The sequence below is a fragment of the Nanorana parkeri genome, unplaced genomic scaffold (genome assembly GCF_000935625.1).
Source record: "Nanorana parkeri isolate BGI_ZX_2015 unplaced genomic scaffold, ASM93562v1 scaffold110, whole genome shotgun sequence".
NCBI lineage: Eukaryota > Metazoa > Chordata > Amphibia > Anura > Dicroglossidae > Nanorana > Nanorana parkeri.
In genome coordinates, this window is record NW_017306378.1 from 68,733 (window position 1) to 83,481 (window position 14,749).

Consider the following 14,749-nt stretch of genomic DNA (forward strand, 5'->3'; position numbering starts at 1 on the left):
ACTTTACAATATGAAATAAAATGGGCAAAGTGGAACTATGTCACCATGGCTGCATCAGGACTGCACAAGTGGGACTCCAGAGATTTTGATACCAAAGACTCCAAGAGGTATGGAAAATCACTTAATGGCTTAACTCACCAGAACCTAAAATATCATTTTTGGGTTGGCTGTCCTCTTCATAGCCTGGTTGCTGAGGTGGAAGTGTTTTCCTTCCTCTTGTCAGATACCTGGAAACAAATCCCCATAGTTACATTTTATGACCTACTATGGCACCTGTAATAGGTGGCGCAGAGTTTCTACTGCTATGTTAGTGTACTGAGTTGCTGGGATTAATTCCCAATAATGCCTAAATACTCTTTAATCTTTTTCTATTTATAATGTTCCATATTTTGATAAGAACTACCTAAAAACTGAACCAGATGGACATTTTTGTAATTACTCTTATTTGTTTTTTTTAAAGCTGAATTGAAAAAGAAAAAATCAGACAAGCGGAAAAATATTATCGTGGTTGAAGCAGTATACAAGGTGCAACAATTTTTTTATGTAAACATATTTAATTAACATTTTATTAGAACAATTACAGAATTCCAATTTTTATTCAGATCAAATAAAGAGAAAACAGCAATCGCATGTGACACCATCAAAAGAAAACACTGCCTAATATAAATGTAAATTCCAACCAATAAAAAAAAACAAAAAAAAAACAGGAAGCATTTGTGTGGCCAGGACCAATGCTTTTGTGACTACCTAACACAGTGGGTCTTAATCTTTTTAGGGCCAGGAACCCTTGGTAACATTCAGTGGTGTCACAAGGGGGGTGCGGCCCACACCCGGGTGTCACCATTGCAGGGGTGAAACCAAAATGATTGGCAGTCATTTTGGTGTCACTCTACTCTAAAAAGTTGGGCACTCGGTCGTGGACCGAGAGCAAGACAGTGTCAGGAGAGAGGAGGGGACCCGGCGGCATACGTCATCCCGCCGGATGAACGTCCCCACCTCTGCCAGTGTTCAGCACCAAGATGGCCACCGGCAGGCATCATTAGATGGTCGACCATGTGCGAGGTGACATCACGCGCACGCACGATGGCGACACCCTACCTGGGGATGCCCCTGGTAACATTTGCCAAGTTGTGGTGACCCCCAACGGGAAAATTTAGGGATGCACCAATACTAGTATCTGTGCGGGCACTCAGGTGGTCACTGGGGCTCTCTTGCGGTCAGTGCGGACTCTCTGGCGGTCAATGAGGCTCTCTGGCTGTCGGTATGACCAGTGCAGGCTCTCTGGTGGTCAATGGGGCTCTCTCGTGACCAGTGCCGGCTCTGTGGCGGTCAGTGCAAGCTCATGTAGTGTACTGAAGAGCCCAGCACAGCACAAGGCACGTGGCAACCCTCTCAACTGTGGGTTGCGACCTACAGGTTGAGAACCACTGACCTAGCACAAACTGGAGGATTTCAATATCACAAGTCACTTTGCAGCATTTTCATGCCATCTGGCTCACAAGCCAAACGTCGTACTGGTTAATGTTTTGCTGTGCCCGATGCATGAAGCTGCAATATCCCATTACAGTCTAAGTATCATTGTTAGCATAGTTTTCACATGTGAATGTAACGCCTGAATTATCAAGAAGAGAGCTTTCAGTTGTTTTTATAATCCAATTAAAGTCTCACACTTCCCATCTCATCATAGCCCTGTATCCTGCATGTTGTGACTGTACCAGATGACAGTGTATTTCCACTTTTGCAGCCAAGTGACAAAAACACCTTCTGTATATTCGTTACATGATCCCGTTCGCATAGTATAACTTGAAGCAAATATTTAAAGCACTGCTCTGGGGAAAATGATTCCTAACCATTGCAGTGGGGCTATCCTTCACTGCAAGGGTTAAGTACTCGTTTAGTCTTGGTTCAAAAATAAAAAAGTTCTACTCACTCGATCCTCCGAGCCAGCTTGCTCTTAGCCCAGATCCCTTGTGCCTCGCTCTCCCTCAGCTGCAGAGGTCTAAGGTCCAATGAGTCCTCAAGTTCTATACACAGTGTATAGGATGTGAAGATGCCAAGGGACATATCATCGCTGTAGTGTAGGAGGAGACGGGCAGAAGGGACCAGTCCAAGAGCAAGCCAGCTCGGAGAATCAGGTGAGTAACTTATTTTTGTCTCTAGACAAGAACGAGCACTTAACCCTTTCACTAAAAGGGGCGTAGCCCCACTGCAAGGGTTAAGGATAATTTTCTCCAGAGTTGCTTTAAAATTGCTGCTTACTCTTTTACTTGCTGAAAAATCTTAGATAGCTTTCCCTTTCTTTGTATAATTTATGGAGTTATGTTTGCTATAATTAACCCTGTCTGTCCTGTGCTGCTAGATTTCATTATCAGTTGTAAACTGGATGTGCCGGACTGTATCCTAACAAAAGGTTAAAGATCAAGACTGGACTGTCAGCCGACTGGACTGGATCAAGACTGGACTGTTCATTGTATGTTTATGCAGTTTAAAAAAAAAAGTGCTCACTTTGTCCATTATCGTTACATTACTATCTATTCTAAGCAAATGACGCTGCCTATAGTGTCCTATGTATAAACCTGCTCCAAAGAAACAACTAGAAAAGGAATTGTTTTGTAAATGTATTTTTAGGTATGCTGTGTGAACAGGAACACACAACAAACATATAAAGCGGTTTATCTCACATTGCATAGCTCTGTGCTGGCATAGTAAGGGACACACTACTCAGCAAAGGTGTCCTCACATTGCAATACTAGTCTGAGAAAGGGGTCATATTTACTCAATTCTGTTATAGAGTGCTGATTACAGAGAGCACTGGGACTAACTCTGGTGCCCATTAGACAGCACAATCCTATATACACCTTGCACAACTGTTATAACAGGAAAGTGAAGGAAGCCAATGAAAATTGAAGCCCATATTAATCTGTCTGCATATCTATTTCTGTCACTACAATTAGACTTCAATGTAAACATGTCATGGTAGAAACATACACTGAGTGGCCAGATTATTATGACCACCCCATCAGTACTTTGTTGGGCCACGAGATGACTCCACGAGATGACTTCGTTGGGCCGCCTCGTGACTCCACGAGATATTGAAAGGTGATGTAAGGAATCTGACACTGCACTGTTGCCCTTCTGTTGTCTTGTACCAGTCTTGCCACTCTCCGTTCTGGCCTAACATTGACTAGTCGCTGGCGGCCACAATTCTCATGTTCAGACCCAGATTTCCGGCTGACAGTCCAGTCTTTAAACACTTTAACAACAGTTGCTCTTGAACACTTAACAAATTCTGCTGTTTTGCGTATACTCGCTCCATGGCTCCGAACGCCAACAATCATCCCACGTTCAAAGGCTGTTAAATCGCGTTGTTTAGCCGTATCTTCAGAAAAAAATCACTTCTACTGTCGTGGTAAACAACCTGCTTCCCTATTTATAATGGTCTGGCCCTCTAGCAACTTCAGCGCAAAATTATAGCTAATTATAGCTAACTTACCTACAAATGTCAGGCGGTCATAATAATCTGGCCACTCAGTGTATACAGGTCTATTCACAAAAGGGTGAAGAGTCTGGAGAAGGCGGGAGAAGTAAACAATCTAGGACAACATAGCTGAACTGGAAAGTAAGCTGAATAGGAGAATATTTCCTCATCAGCTATGTTGTACTAGATTGTTCACTTCTCCTGCCTTCTGCAAACTCCTCACCCTTTTGTGAATGACCCTGATCCTCTGGTTTCATTACTTTGTAAGCAACCAGGAGCAAGCAAACAATTCAATCCAGGGGGCCAGCATAAGGCTGGGTTCACACCTGAGCGTATTTTTTCTGCTCGTTTTTCTCACATTTTTTAGCACATTTTTCCGTTCAGTGAAATGCGCGTTTCTCTGATGGTATGATTTTTTTTTTCCTTACTTTCTCTATGCTTTAAAAATTATTATTTTTTTTTTTCATTTTCAAACTTCACACCAGCTCCGCCCCCCTGCGACGCAGATGCTCGCAAGGGATGGAACCCGGAAGTCGGCAGCCGCCAGAGGACACAGCGGGGATCGCGCACAAGGTAAGACTTGTACGCTGTATTCCCGAGTGTGGCTCGGGGTTACCGCTTTGTTAACCCCGATCCACACTCAGGAATACCAATGGAAACGCGTGGAAAAACGCCCCAAAGAAGCTCCTGTACTTCTTTGGGTGAAGGGCGTTTTTCAGCGCGTTCCTACGCGCTGTAAAACGCCAAGGGGGGAACCATGCCCATAGGCAATTATTGGTTTTCACACGTTGAGCATTTTACAGCGCATAGGAACGCGCTGTAAAACGCCCAGGTGTGAACCAGGCCTAACAATAAAGTAACCAGCATTTTCAGGAGATCCGCAATGGCAGCCCCTATTTTTCTCCTAGGAAAGGTTTACTATAATACCAGCAAACCCTAATTAGAGATATATGACCTCCAAAGAGCTATTATGCACCCTTAAATGCACCCTTTGGGTGCATTTAATGCTGGCTCAGATCTTGTGACTTAGGACTGGGTTCATCACAGTGGCTTAGTGGTTAGCACTTTTGCCTTACACCACAGGGGTCTTTGGTTCAAATCCTGGTCAGGCCACTGCAGGTTTTCCCTGAGCTTGGTGTACTTCAGCTTCCTCCCACATTCTAAAGACACGTTGGTAGGTTAATTGACTCCATCTATATCAGCCCTAGTAAATGTATGCATGCAAGATAGGGACCTTAGATTGTTAGCTCTTTGGGGGCAGGGACTGATGGTGCTGTATAAAAACATGTAATAGAGTCCAATGCCAAACAAAGCATTTCTTGCATTTAACAAGCTTTTTATGAGGCCTTTGAGGATATCTTTGCTATCTTGGCTAAACAGCTAAATAAACAATTGAAATAAATGTATGTTTGGTGTTTTATCTTCCAAAGAATTTATAAATCTGTCTAATCGGTATTGAAATTTACAGTCGGCCACATTAAATAGCAAGAAAGATAACTCTCCTATAGGGAGCTCAAAATTTCAGCGAACAAAATTCTTCAGCAAAACTGCCAATTGCTGAAATTTAAAGAACTTCAGGAAAACATTGGTTTTCAACCCTTGCAGTGGGGCTACCCCAGTACTTGTTTGTGTTTAGGTTGGGAGGGGGAGTTATACTCACCTGAACATCTGATCTGGCCAGCTGTGACAGCACTCCCTCCTGCCTGTCTCCTCCTCTGCTGCGATGGTATGTCCCTCAGTATCCTCACGTCTTTTATAAGGTGTATAGAAGGTGATGAGTCGAGCATCTTTAGACCACTGCAGCGGAGGGGGCCCAAAGCAGAGGGGACCAATATAAGAGTGCGCTGGCTTCAAGGATCAGAGTAAAACTTAAAAAAAAAAAAAATTCTACCTCAACACAAACATTTAACCTTTGCAGTGCGGGGGTAGCCAGTGTAAGGACTACTGACTTGATCACGTCTTATGCAGGTCTATTGACCTGCATTAGACGTGAGGGACATTCTACAGCCGGAAAAGAGGGAGGGAGAGGTGAGACCTGTGACTGCCGCAGGTCCGAGGATCAGGTAAGTAAATTTGCTTTATTTGTGCCCTCTAAACAAAACAAGCACCTAACCCTTGCAATGAGGGGTAAACCTACTGCAAGGGTACGTTTTTTTTTCTCTCCAGAGCCCTTCTTTAAACACTAAAACTAGACTGATCATTTAGAAATGTGAGGGGTTTACAATAGAAATCCTGTATACCTGTTTATGGCAAGTTATTTTTCTGCTGAAAAGCAAATGCTTTCTACTTTTGTAAGAAAAATGGGTTGCTGAATACACAAACTTAGCCAAATCCCTTCCATAATCGCTGCATTGTTTTATTACAGCTTTAATATCATGTTTCAAGCACAACTGACCTATTAGCAAGGTTCCTAATGCTCTGGAACTTCAAGAATGTGCCAAGTAATTTTACCTTTACTACTAGAAAGATAATGCTTAAAATCCTTACTGTGCAAAATAGAAAAATGAATTCTTGAGGGATTAATTAAGTGCAACTCCCACAAAAATAAGAAATGAATTAGGACATGAACAAGAGCAGCTAGCATTGAGCTGCTTTTGTTTGGGGAGGTTGTTGTCAATTCACACTAGTATAACAGCAGAATTACTGTTGAGGGTCTTCACTACTTATTAGTGTACTCGGTGGCCTAAACTACACAGATAATTTTTTAGTCATGCAACCAGTCAGTTGTTTACAGAAAGGGAGCTGATAAAACCTGCACCCTTTTACCGCTTTAGCAATGGCAATTGAGTGCCACAACAATGAATCATACCTCTGCAGTTTTATTTGTGACTATTCAGGACCACAAAGCCAGTTATTGGTGAGGGACATGCGAGAACACTATTATATGTAGACCAAATTTATGCCATCATAAATTGTAGAGGTGCACCAAAAGGAAAATTTCAAAACCGAAATGAAAACAAATTTTTTTTTTAAATAAAAACTTAATTATATTTAATTACATTTTTTACTTTATTGTTGGGGGCTTGGGGGAAAGATTAGAGGTCTAAACAGATCCCCAATATTTCCCTTTTAAAGTAGAAAAAGGGATTGAGAACACAGAGCCCTCAATCTATTTTTCTGCAGCCCCTGTTATAAATGATCAAGAATCCTCTATACTGAGTGTTACTGTTCATTCATAACTTGTGGAGACAGGGCCGGCGCTAGCGCAAGGCAACATGGGCACTTGCCTTACGGCGCCAGGGAACAGGGCGGAAAATTGACGGTGACAGTCGCCTGGCGCCGGCATAAGTCCGGCTCCAGCCGTCCAAACGAGCTCAGTTTGGGCTGCCGCTGCGGGCGGCATCTGAGGGACGAGTCGCCGCCGGCCGCAGCGGCGCTGACCTGTGCAGTGTCTCTCTGTCTCAACTTACTTGTCGGGGCAGCGTTATGGAGAAGCCGGAAGAGCACCACTGAGCCGTCCTCTTGGCTAAGTCCTACGTCAGTGAGTGATTTAAGTGGCCCCGCCCCTGGTTCCCCTGACCGCGCAGCCGCATGTGAAGGAGCGAGGGCTGCAGGAGGCGGAGCAACGGACGGACCGGACACACCAGCAGGCAGTGCGGCCGCAGCGTCATTCTGGAGGCGACAGTGATGGCAACCTGTTGAGGGACTCGGGAGCTGCCCAGTGCACAGATTTGGAAATTGGAACCCTCTCATGGTGACCCACCCCAGACCAGACACATCGGAGACCAGCAATAATATATTAAGCAGCCCGTATAATGTATTATTGCTGGGATTTGTAGTCCTCTGTAACTGCTGGTATTCTGCATTAGTGTATAGTGTGTGTGCGCGCCGGGAGCGGGGGGGGGAGGCAAAATGCACCTTCGCCTGAGTTGGCAAAAATCCTTGCACCGGCCCTGTGTGGAGATCGTATGTTTACCATGACCACAATCATGAATGAACAGAATGTGATGTAGATGTAAGTAGTGATGTAAACATACTATGGGGTCTATTCACAAAAGGGTGAAGAGTTTGGAGAAGGCCGGAGAAGTGAACAATCTAGGACAACATAGCTGAACTGGAAAGTGAGCTGAATTGGACGGCTATTTTGGCCTAGATTGTTCACTTCTCTGGCCTTCTCCAAACTCTTCACCCTTTTGTGAATAACCCTGTATGTCCTCAATTTTTTACAAACACTCAGCGATCCCCGATTGCGGACTGCTTGTACGGCTCTCCATCCTGGATCGGATGTCACAGGAGGTTGAGAGAGCGGTGCAGGGAGGAGAGTGCGACCTGACAGCTGTCTCCTCCCTGCAACGCTTGCCTCCTGTGACAGCTGTCTCCACACCACCGCTCTCCTGATCTGTCACAGGAGGCTGAACAGTGCGGGAGGAGAGACGCCGGCTGCTCACAGCGCTCTCCTCACGCACCGCTCGTCCTCCTGAGTTTCTCTCCTCCCCGATGGGACACAGAGCAGCACGCAGGAGAAAGATCACAGATGCACCGCTATTTCAGCCCCCCCCAAAAAGGAACTTTCAGCATTTTGCCAAAAGTACCATTTTCAGGCCAATATGTTTCGGCGGGCAAAATTTCGGTGCATACCTAATAAACTGAAAAAAATTAAATTTCATCTTCTTGGCTGCAAGGAGTCAGATCTGCAAAAGATTCAGCTCGGTCCCAATGTAACAAATATGGGTGTTTGGAATAGGTATACCGTGCCATGTTCTTAAGTGCAGTAACATATAGGAACCCAATAATTGTGTATTAATAGACTTCAGCGACACCAATTCTGATTTCTTCTATACAAGTCCAGCTAAATTTTCTATTTAGTCAGGGGGCAAAGATGGGTTGGGGTAGATAGAAGGGCTATCAACTCTGTACTGCTGTCTGGGGAAATGTCCTCTCATTTCCTGTCGGATGGGGTCACAACAGCATACAGAAGGTGAAGTCATAACTGATCTGCATACCAGAGACAAACCTTGAAACTGGTACTTTTAGGAAGTCAGCTGTAGTTAGTTATAAAAGGTTTTGCCAACTTTATTTTAACTTCACTTGCATGACGATCTTCTCCTAAGATTATAGGTGCATTTAACGTATTTTAAATATGGTATGTACATTAAAAGCCTCCCTGGTGTAGACATCCAACAGCTCAGACTGCTGTTGGGCTTCGCTATCTTTGATGTCAGGAGCCCAGCAGACTCAGAGCGGTCACTAAATGGTGGATCTGTCCAGACCACCATTGCAGACCTGCGCTGGCTTATGGCTGACAATGGATACACCGGCTTACGAGGCCAGTGTTTTCACTGACAGCCATAAGCCAGCGTAGGTCTGAAATCAGTCTGGACAGAACCGCCACTCAGTCCATGTCCGGACTGCAATCCGGCATTTTAAGACTACTGCTATCGTGTGTCAGTTGAGTGATACCCAAGACGGGACTCGCAATGCTTCCCGCTTCAGATATCGGAAGCCAGCTGAAGTGCTGCATATAGCCCATCGAGCATCCCAAATGGGGACCGCAGTACGGACACAAACTGACAGTTCTGGCCTGACTGAGATTTGTACCTCAGCACAATTAATTTTTTTCACTGGACCTCCTTGAATTTTAATTCACTACCCCTGCTCTATAGTATTCCCTTTGTGCCAGTTACACAACTTTATGTAAGGAGATTTAACACACATAAAAACAGGCAATATCTCATACTTATCCAACAAAAAAAATTATTCAGAAAAATCTAGGTCACAAACCATTTAGTTTTAGGAAATGCCACATGCAGTGATTTACAGTTTGTAGTTTTCTGTTAGAAAAAGTTGTGTTGACATGAGTTTCTAACTTCAGAGGCCCCGAGATATTTGAGCAGGAAAGGGTGCGTGACTCGCCGATGTCTGTTCTGCTCTGTAGTGGTCATCAGTTTATTCAGGTGTGCGTTTCATCTTGTATGAAAGGGAAATCACGCAGACATGCCACATCTCAGTCTGGAGGATCTGTTGCTTTACCCCGAGTTACAAAAAGTAATTATGCCCTATATAGAACAGTATTTGGTACTCAGAATTGGAAATAAAGCCCAGGCGCAACAGATCATGTTTCCAAAGAGAAATAAACTGAACTTCAGTTCTCATGGAAATGCAATGTGGGCAAATAATTCCACCTACATTGCCTGTGCTATAGAGGACATTCCCAACAAGAATATTCATAAATCATGACCTTTCACAGATGTCCTGCAAGGGATTTGGAAAGTCTCGTCCTGCAAACACTCCAGACAGGAAATTTAGATATCTAAATTTAACATCACTGCCGGGGGGGGTTAGTCCATTCACGCTCAGACTATTGATCAGACTTTGTCTGGATGCTCAATGTCTGAGCTCAACTGCAAAAGTAATTGAGCAGTTCATGACTAGAGATTAAATGAACAACTGAAAAAGCTGCCCATGGCATTCAGATTGGAAGTGAAAGACCAAACTCCACCTGTATAGTTAAATGCACAATTTTATTGCAATTTTGGACCTGTAAAATCCTTTTCTTGGGAGTACATTTCAGGACACTAGATGGGATTCTGGAACCACAAGTTTGTTCTTAAAATAAAATCTTTTTCTCCCAAGTCCATTGAGGGACAGCTGAGAAAGTCGGCCCGCCAGTTGACTCCCGGAATGTCAACCGTTGAAATCACTGGAACCTGAAGTTCCACCCAATCCAACTTCTGTTGCTGCCGACACTCCCGGTGCCTCCCTGATAATTGGGTGCCCAATTCAGTTAGACAATGCTACAGCAATGGCATACAGACAGAAGGGTCCAGTGAAAATGACAGACACTGTCCTCAAAACAAGGACAGATTGGAAGTTTGAATTCCTCCAGACACCAACATCCCTGCACAGATGATCCAAAAGACAGACCTATCCCACAAGACTGGCATCAATCATAACAATCCTCGTGTTTTGTCTCGCGGTATGGGAAGCAATGACTTTCCTTTGTCAGCACAGGATGTCAACCACCACGACAAAAACCCTGACCAGGGCACTCAATATGAACATCTTTTCCAGTGGAAGAGGAGACTTGTCCAATGTTGTAAGAATGCTCCTCTGTAAAGTCCTGTAATGGAACTGAACAAAAATGTAGCGCTTTGAAGGTTGACACCGTCAATCCCAGTACTCTCATGCAGGATTGAAGAGACTGAACTTGATCCCGCAATGTCAATATTTTGTTCTTAGAAAGGAACACTTTTGCTGGAAGGTTAACAGAAGACCCAAATACTCCAAACGATTTGATGGAACTAGGGATGACTTCTGGATGTTCAAAATCCACCCAAAGTCCTCCAATGTCCACAGGGCCGTCTAGACATTGAGTTTTAAGTAGAAAAGACTGTTCGAGGTAAAAGATAGTTTAAGTGTCTGATAATTGGAATGCCCTTGCGATGAAAAACATCACAGAGCTGGAGCAAGAACTTTAGCAAACACCCTTGGAGCTGAAGCCAACCCGAAAAAGCCACAAACTGATAATGAAGGTCGCCAAAATGCAAATCAAAGGAAACACCGATTAGCTGAAAATACAGAAGTGTGTAGATACACAATTCTTGGTCTATGGCAACAACAAAAAAAGGGAGAATCTTCTTCCATTTATACTTTGTCAGTAGGATCCTTAAAACATAAGGGCATCATTAATAGGAAAAGCCAAAGCCTTGTTAAGACATGAAATTGGAGGATCAACTTCATGAATAGACCATTTTAACAAAATCTGGAAAAGGCTACAGAGACTAAAAAGTGTCCAAGAACCAGAAATTGCTTATCCAGAATTTCTTAGAGAACTATGGGGTCAGTGTTTTTCCCCATAGTTCTCCTTAGGGTAACGGGAGGACACAAACTAGCATTCTCCCGTTACCCTAAGCTCAGTATACCGCGAGCTACAGCTCGCGGTATACTGAGACACCGCACCTGGAGCGGATCCCGACTTAGATGACGGGATCCGCCCAGCTGCGTGAGTGACAGCTGGCTCTGCCCATCTAGAGGCAGAGCCAGCTGTACCCGCCCCCTCCCCCGTCCGTTCCGCCAGTCAGATCGGAGCGGGGAGAGGGGAATCCAGCCCCTCCCCCTGTCATGGCAGAGAGCCGTGACAGGATCAAGACGTGAGGGAACCCGGTATGTGTTCCCTCACCTCCCGATCTACTGAGCCGACCTGTGACAGTCTCATTGTCACAGGTCGGCTTAGAACTATGAGGTGAGTGGAAATCACTCATCTCATAGTTCTCCTTTAATCCTCATTTAAAAGCCTCTCAAAATAGAATTAAGCGGAAACACCTTGCAGACACTAGGCTAGATACTAAACGCAAGTTAATACATTCAAGTACCTTTACTACAAATAAAAATGTAGCTTAAGATTTGTGCATCACTACTGTAGATCCTCATCATGCTGTGTCCTTACTTATGGAGTGTAGATAAATTTTGTTCCCCATGGATGCCCTGCCGCTTTGATTGATTTGCCAGTATCCAATCACCTGAAGATATCTGCATAACCGTGGTTAAAGGATTAAACTCTCCGTGACGTGTGATCAAGAAACAGCTGCTTAGACACCACCCATGCCGACATAATAAAGGTGACCAAGCTCCCCATGTTACTATAAATGCTGGGTGTATGTTACTGGCAGTCATTAGAACTGCAAAAGATGCTTTGATGAGCAGCAAAAGGCATAATCTTTACCGAACATGTCTAGTTGAATGTGACTAACTAGATCGATAGAGACCCTGCCAGAGGGTGGCTACTTTTCTTCTCCATGGTCCCTATGGGTGCTGAAAAGTAGCCACCCTCTGTACGCTCACACTGAACTACAACTACATGTCTCCTCTGCTGACTCCTCCCTCCCATCTACATTGGGGAGGACAGTGTGAGCAGAGCCGAATATCTTTCAATGCTTGCCATCTCTTTATGGTACAGCATGTGAGCCTACACCATCTGACAGCATTTTTTCTAATAACCGGGTGAGTGTAATCTCCCGGCTCAGTGTCTCACACAGCCTGCCTGTGAAGAGGCAAGAAAGCATTGCACAGAAGCAGAGGGGGAGAGAGCCCAGCAATGAGGCACGAGCAGCCTGTCACAGAAGGAGGGAGTGATGTTTCAGTGAGTGATAGACCTGAAATTGCATGATGAAGGGAGTTCGGAATAGAGTGAACAGTAGGAGCTGTGCAGTGGATTGTGGGAAATTTAGTGCCGAGAGCAGCGCACTCATGGAAAGCTCGTCAACTGATTAAGAGTAGCTGGAAGTGAAGGAAGCACAGAGCAGCGGGCACACCCATCCTTTATTTTGTAATGAAATATAAGGCAAGACTTGATCAAAAATTTGAAATGAAAGCAGGAGCATGTTAAGGATAACAAGGAGATAACTGCAAAGTGGAAGAAAAAAAAAAGTTTGGAATTGTGTCACTTTAATAAGAACAAAGATCTTTTTAAGGTCTGCAGCTGTTTTATTTACAAGTTTACACTGAACAATGAAAGAAACACTGATGTTCAAGCCTGGTTAAGTAAATAATAAATGTAACAATATGTATAATTTGAGTGATTACAATATTAGAAACAAACTACACTGAAAAATTAATGCCTGTAAAAGTATTGGCCATAATAAGAAAATATGGATATACAAATTGAAAGTGTGTGATTGAAGTGCTGAAGAAGTCAGATTCCAGAATAATCTGAATGGAAAAAAAAAAAAAACACAAAAAAACAAAGCGGCTGTGACCATCCCTATCTGAAAATCAGTGTAACCCTTCCGATCCCAGAAGAGGACACAAGGCGCTGCTCGCATTACCACACCTCCTGGGAGAGAAATAGTTACATGATAAGCCTAGTTTTGAAGTAGAACAGGCAGTTTGCTTATTCAAGTAGAATATATTCCCAGTGTCCGCAGCTTGTGTAGTGGAATTACATTACGGAGCAGGACGACTTCCCTTGTGAACATCCACCATCAATTTTCTCCGCTTCCAAAATTATTCTTTTAAAAACATCAACAGCAGTCTGAAGGAGAAAAAATAAATATGTATATTAGTTCTACAATAAAAATGCTAATGTTTAAGAATGTTTCCATTACTCATTTGAGTAATACAACTTTGTTTATAGTTGAAGATCTGTGTGAATAAAGAGTTCCTGGGTGGGGTTAGCCAAAGACCCGAATGAAAGTCCCACGGGCAGGAGAAGAACCAGGGTAACCCCACTGTCTACAGAAACAGACCACAACCCAAAGCCTTGAATGGAATCTTCAAATCGAAATATGGAACAGCAATTGGTGTCATTTAGAAGATGCCCTTTCATTTCTGTCAAGAGCATATAGCTGCACTGTTTTCTAAAAACGGTTTGGATTATACTAGCTGTGTGCATGCTCCAGGCCCCATCTGACAACCTAGTGAAGACCCACAATGAAAATGACAGCCAGGGAATTGGAAACATGAAAATAGTAACAGCAGCAGCCATTTAGGACACATTGACTTAATGTTTTCTGGACATTCCTCTTTTAAACACATTTGTTCTGAGGGTCCCTTAGTGTTGGAACATGGAGGTTCCATCACCCATAACCCCTGCAAATAGTAGCAATTCATTCAGACAAATTAGGTCTAACCTAAAACTGTAATAATTGCAAAAGTTTTAAATGTGGTTTATAGAAGCAAAATTTTGTTTCATCTCATGTGGCTGCTTAGAAACCTAACTGCTTCGATGAGCAACAACTTTAAAATGTCCCCGCTCATAGTTACCCTCCCATAATATTTCCATCCTGCCCCCAAATATTTATTTCAAGCGTTCTATCCACGCAAATTAAATGTATTTTCACTCCTGTAGATAGTTTGGCTCTGGCTTAAATGTAAAATAATATATATGGCTGGCTGCTATAAACTGTTTCACCACCTTCGGTCCGATTTTCATGGCTCAGTGATAAGAGGCCACAATTCAGCCAATCCTATATGGACAAACCAACCTGATTCTCTTTAGCAGACGATTCCAAGAACGCAGCATGCCACGATTCTGCGACGGCTTTTCCTTCTTCATAACTGATGACCCTGCAACACAATGCAAGTTTGATGGACTTCACCAAATTAAAGCAACTGATTTGTTCGTTACATACATTTTAATGTATATAAGATCTACAGCCAAAACATAAAACCAATATATGTAAGATCACTTAAATTGAACCAGTGCTTTTGATCACACAGAACAAAGCAACCGTTTCATATTTATGTCAACCCTGGTCCCTACAGCACATAGGGAAACAAGCAACAATCCTCTTCTTCCCATATTGCATTGCCTCTGATAAGGGGGGGGGGAGG

General features: G+C 43.6%; 1 protein-coding gene across 1 annotated transcript in view; it reads right to left on the reverse strand.

Annotated features, from left to right (window-relative positions):
• Nucleotides 1-13,248: 13,248 nt before the first annotated feature.
• RHEB (Ras homolog enriched in brain) overlaps nucleotides 13,249-14,749 on the reverse strand; it is an 18,375-nt gene continuing 16,874 nt past the window's right edge. The window contains exons 7-8 of the mRNA XM_018553117.1: nucleotides 14,401-14,482; nucleotides 13,249-13,448 (exon numbers count right to left, since the gene is read on the reverse strand). Of these exons, the coding sequence (XP_018408619.1) occupies nucleotides 13,356-13,448; nucleotides 14,401-14,482 (175 nt within the window). The 3' untranslated portion in view covers nucleotides 13,249-13,355. The remainder of the gene's footprint in view (nucleotides 13,449-14,400; nucleotides 14,483-14,749) is intronic.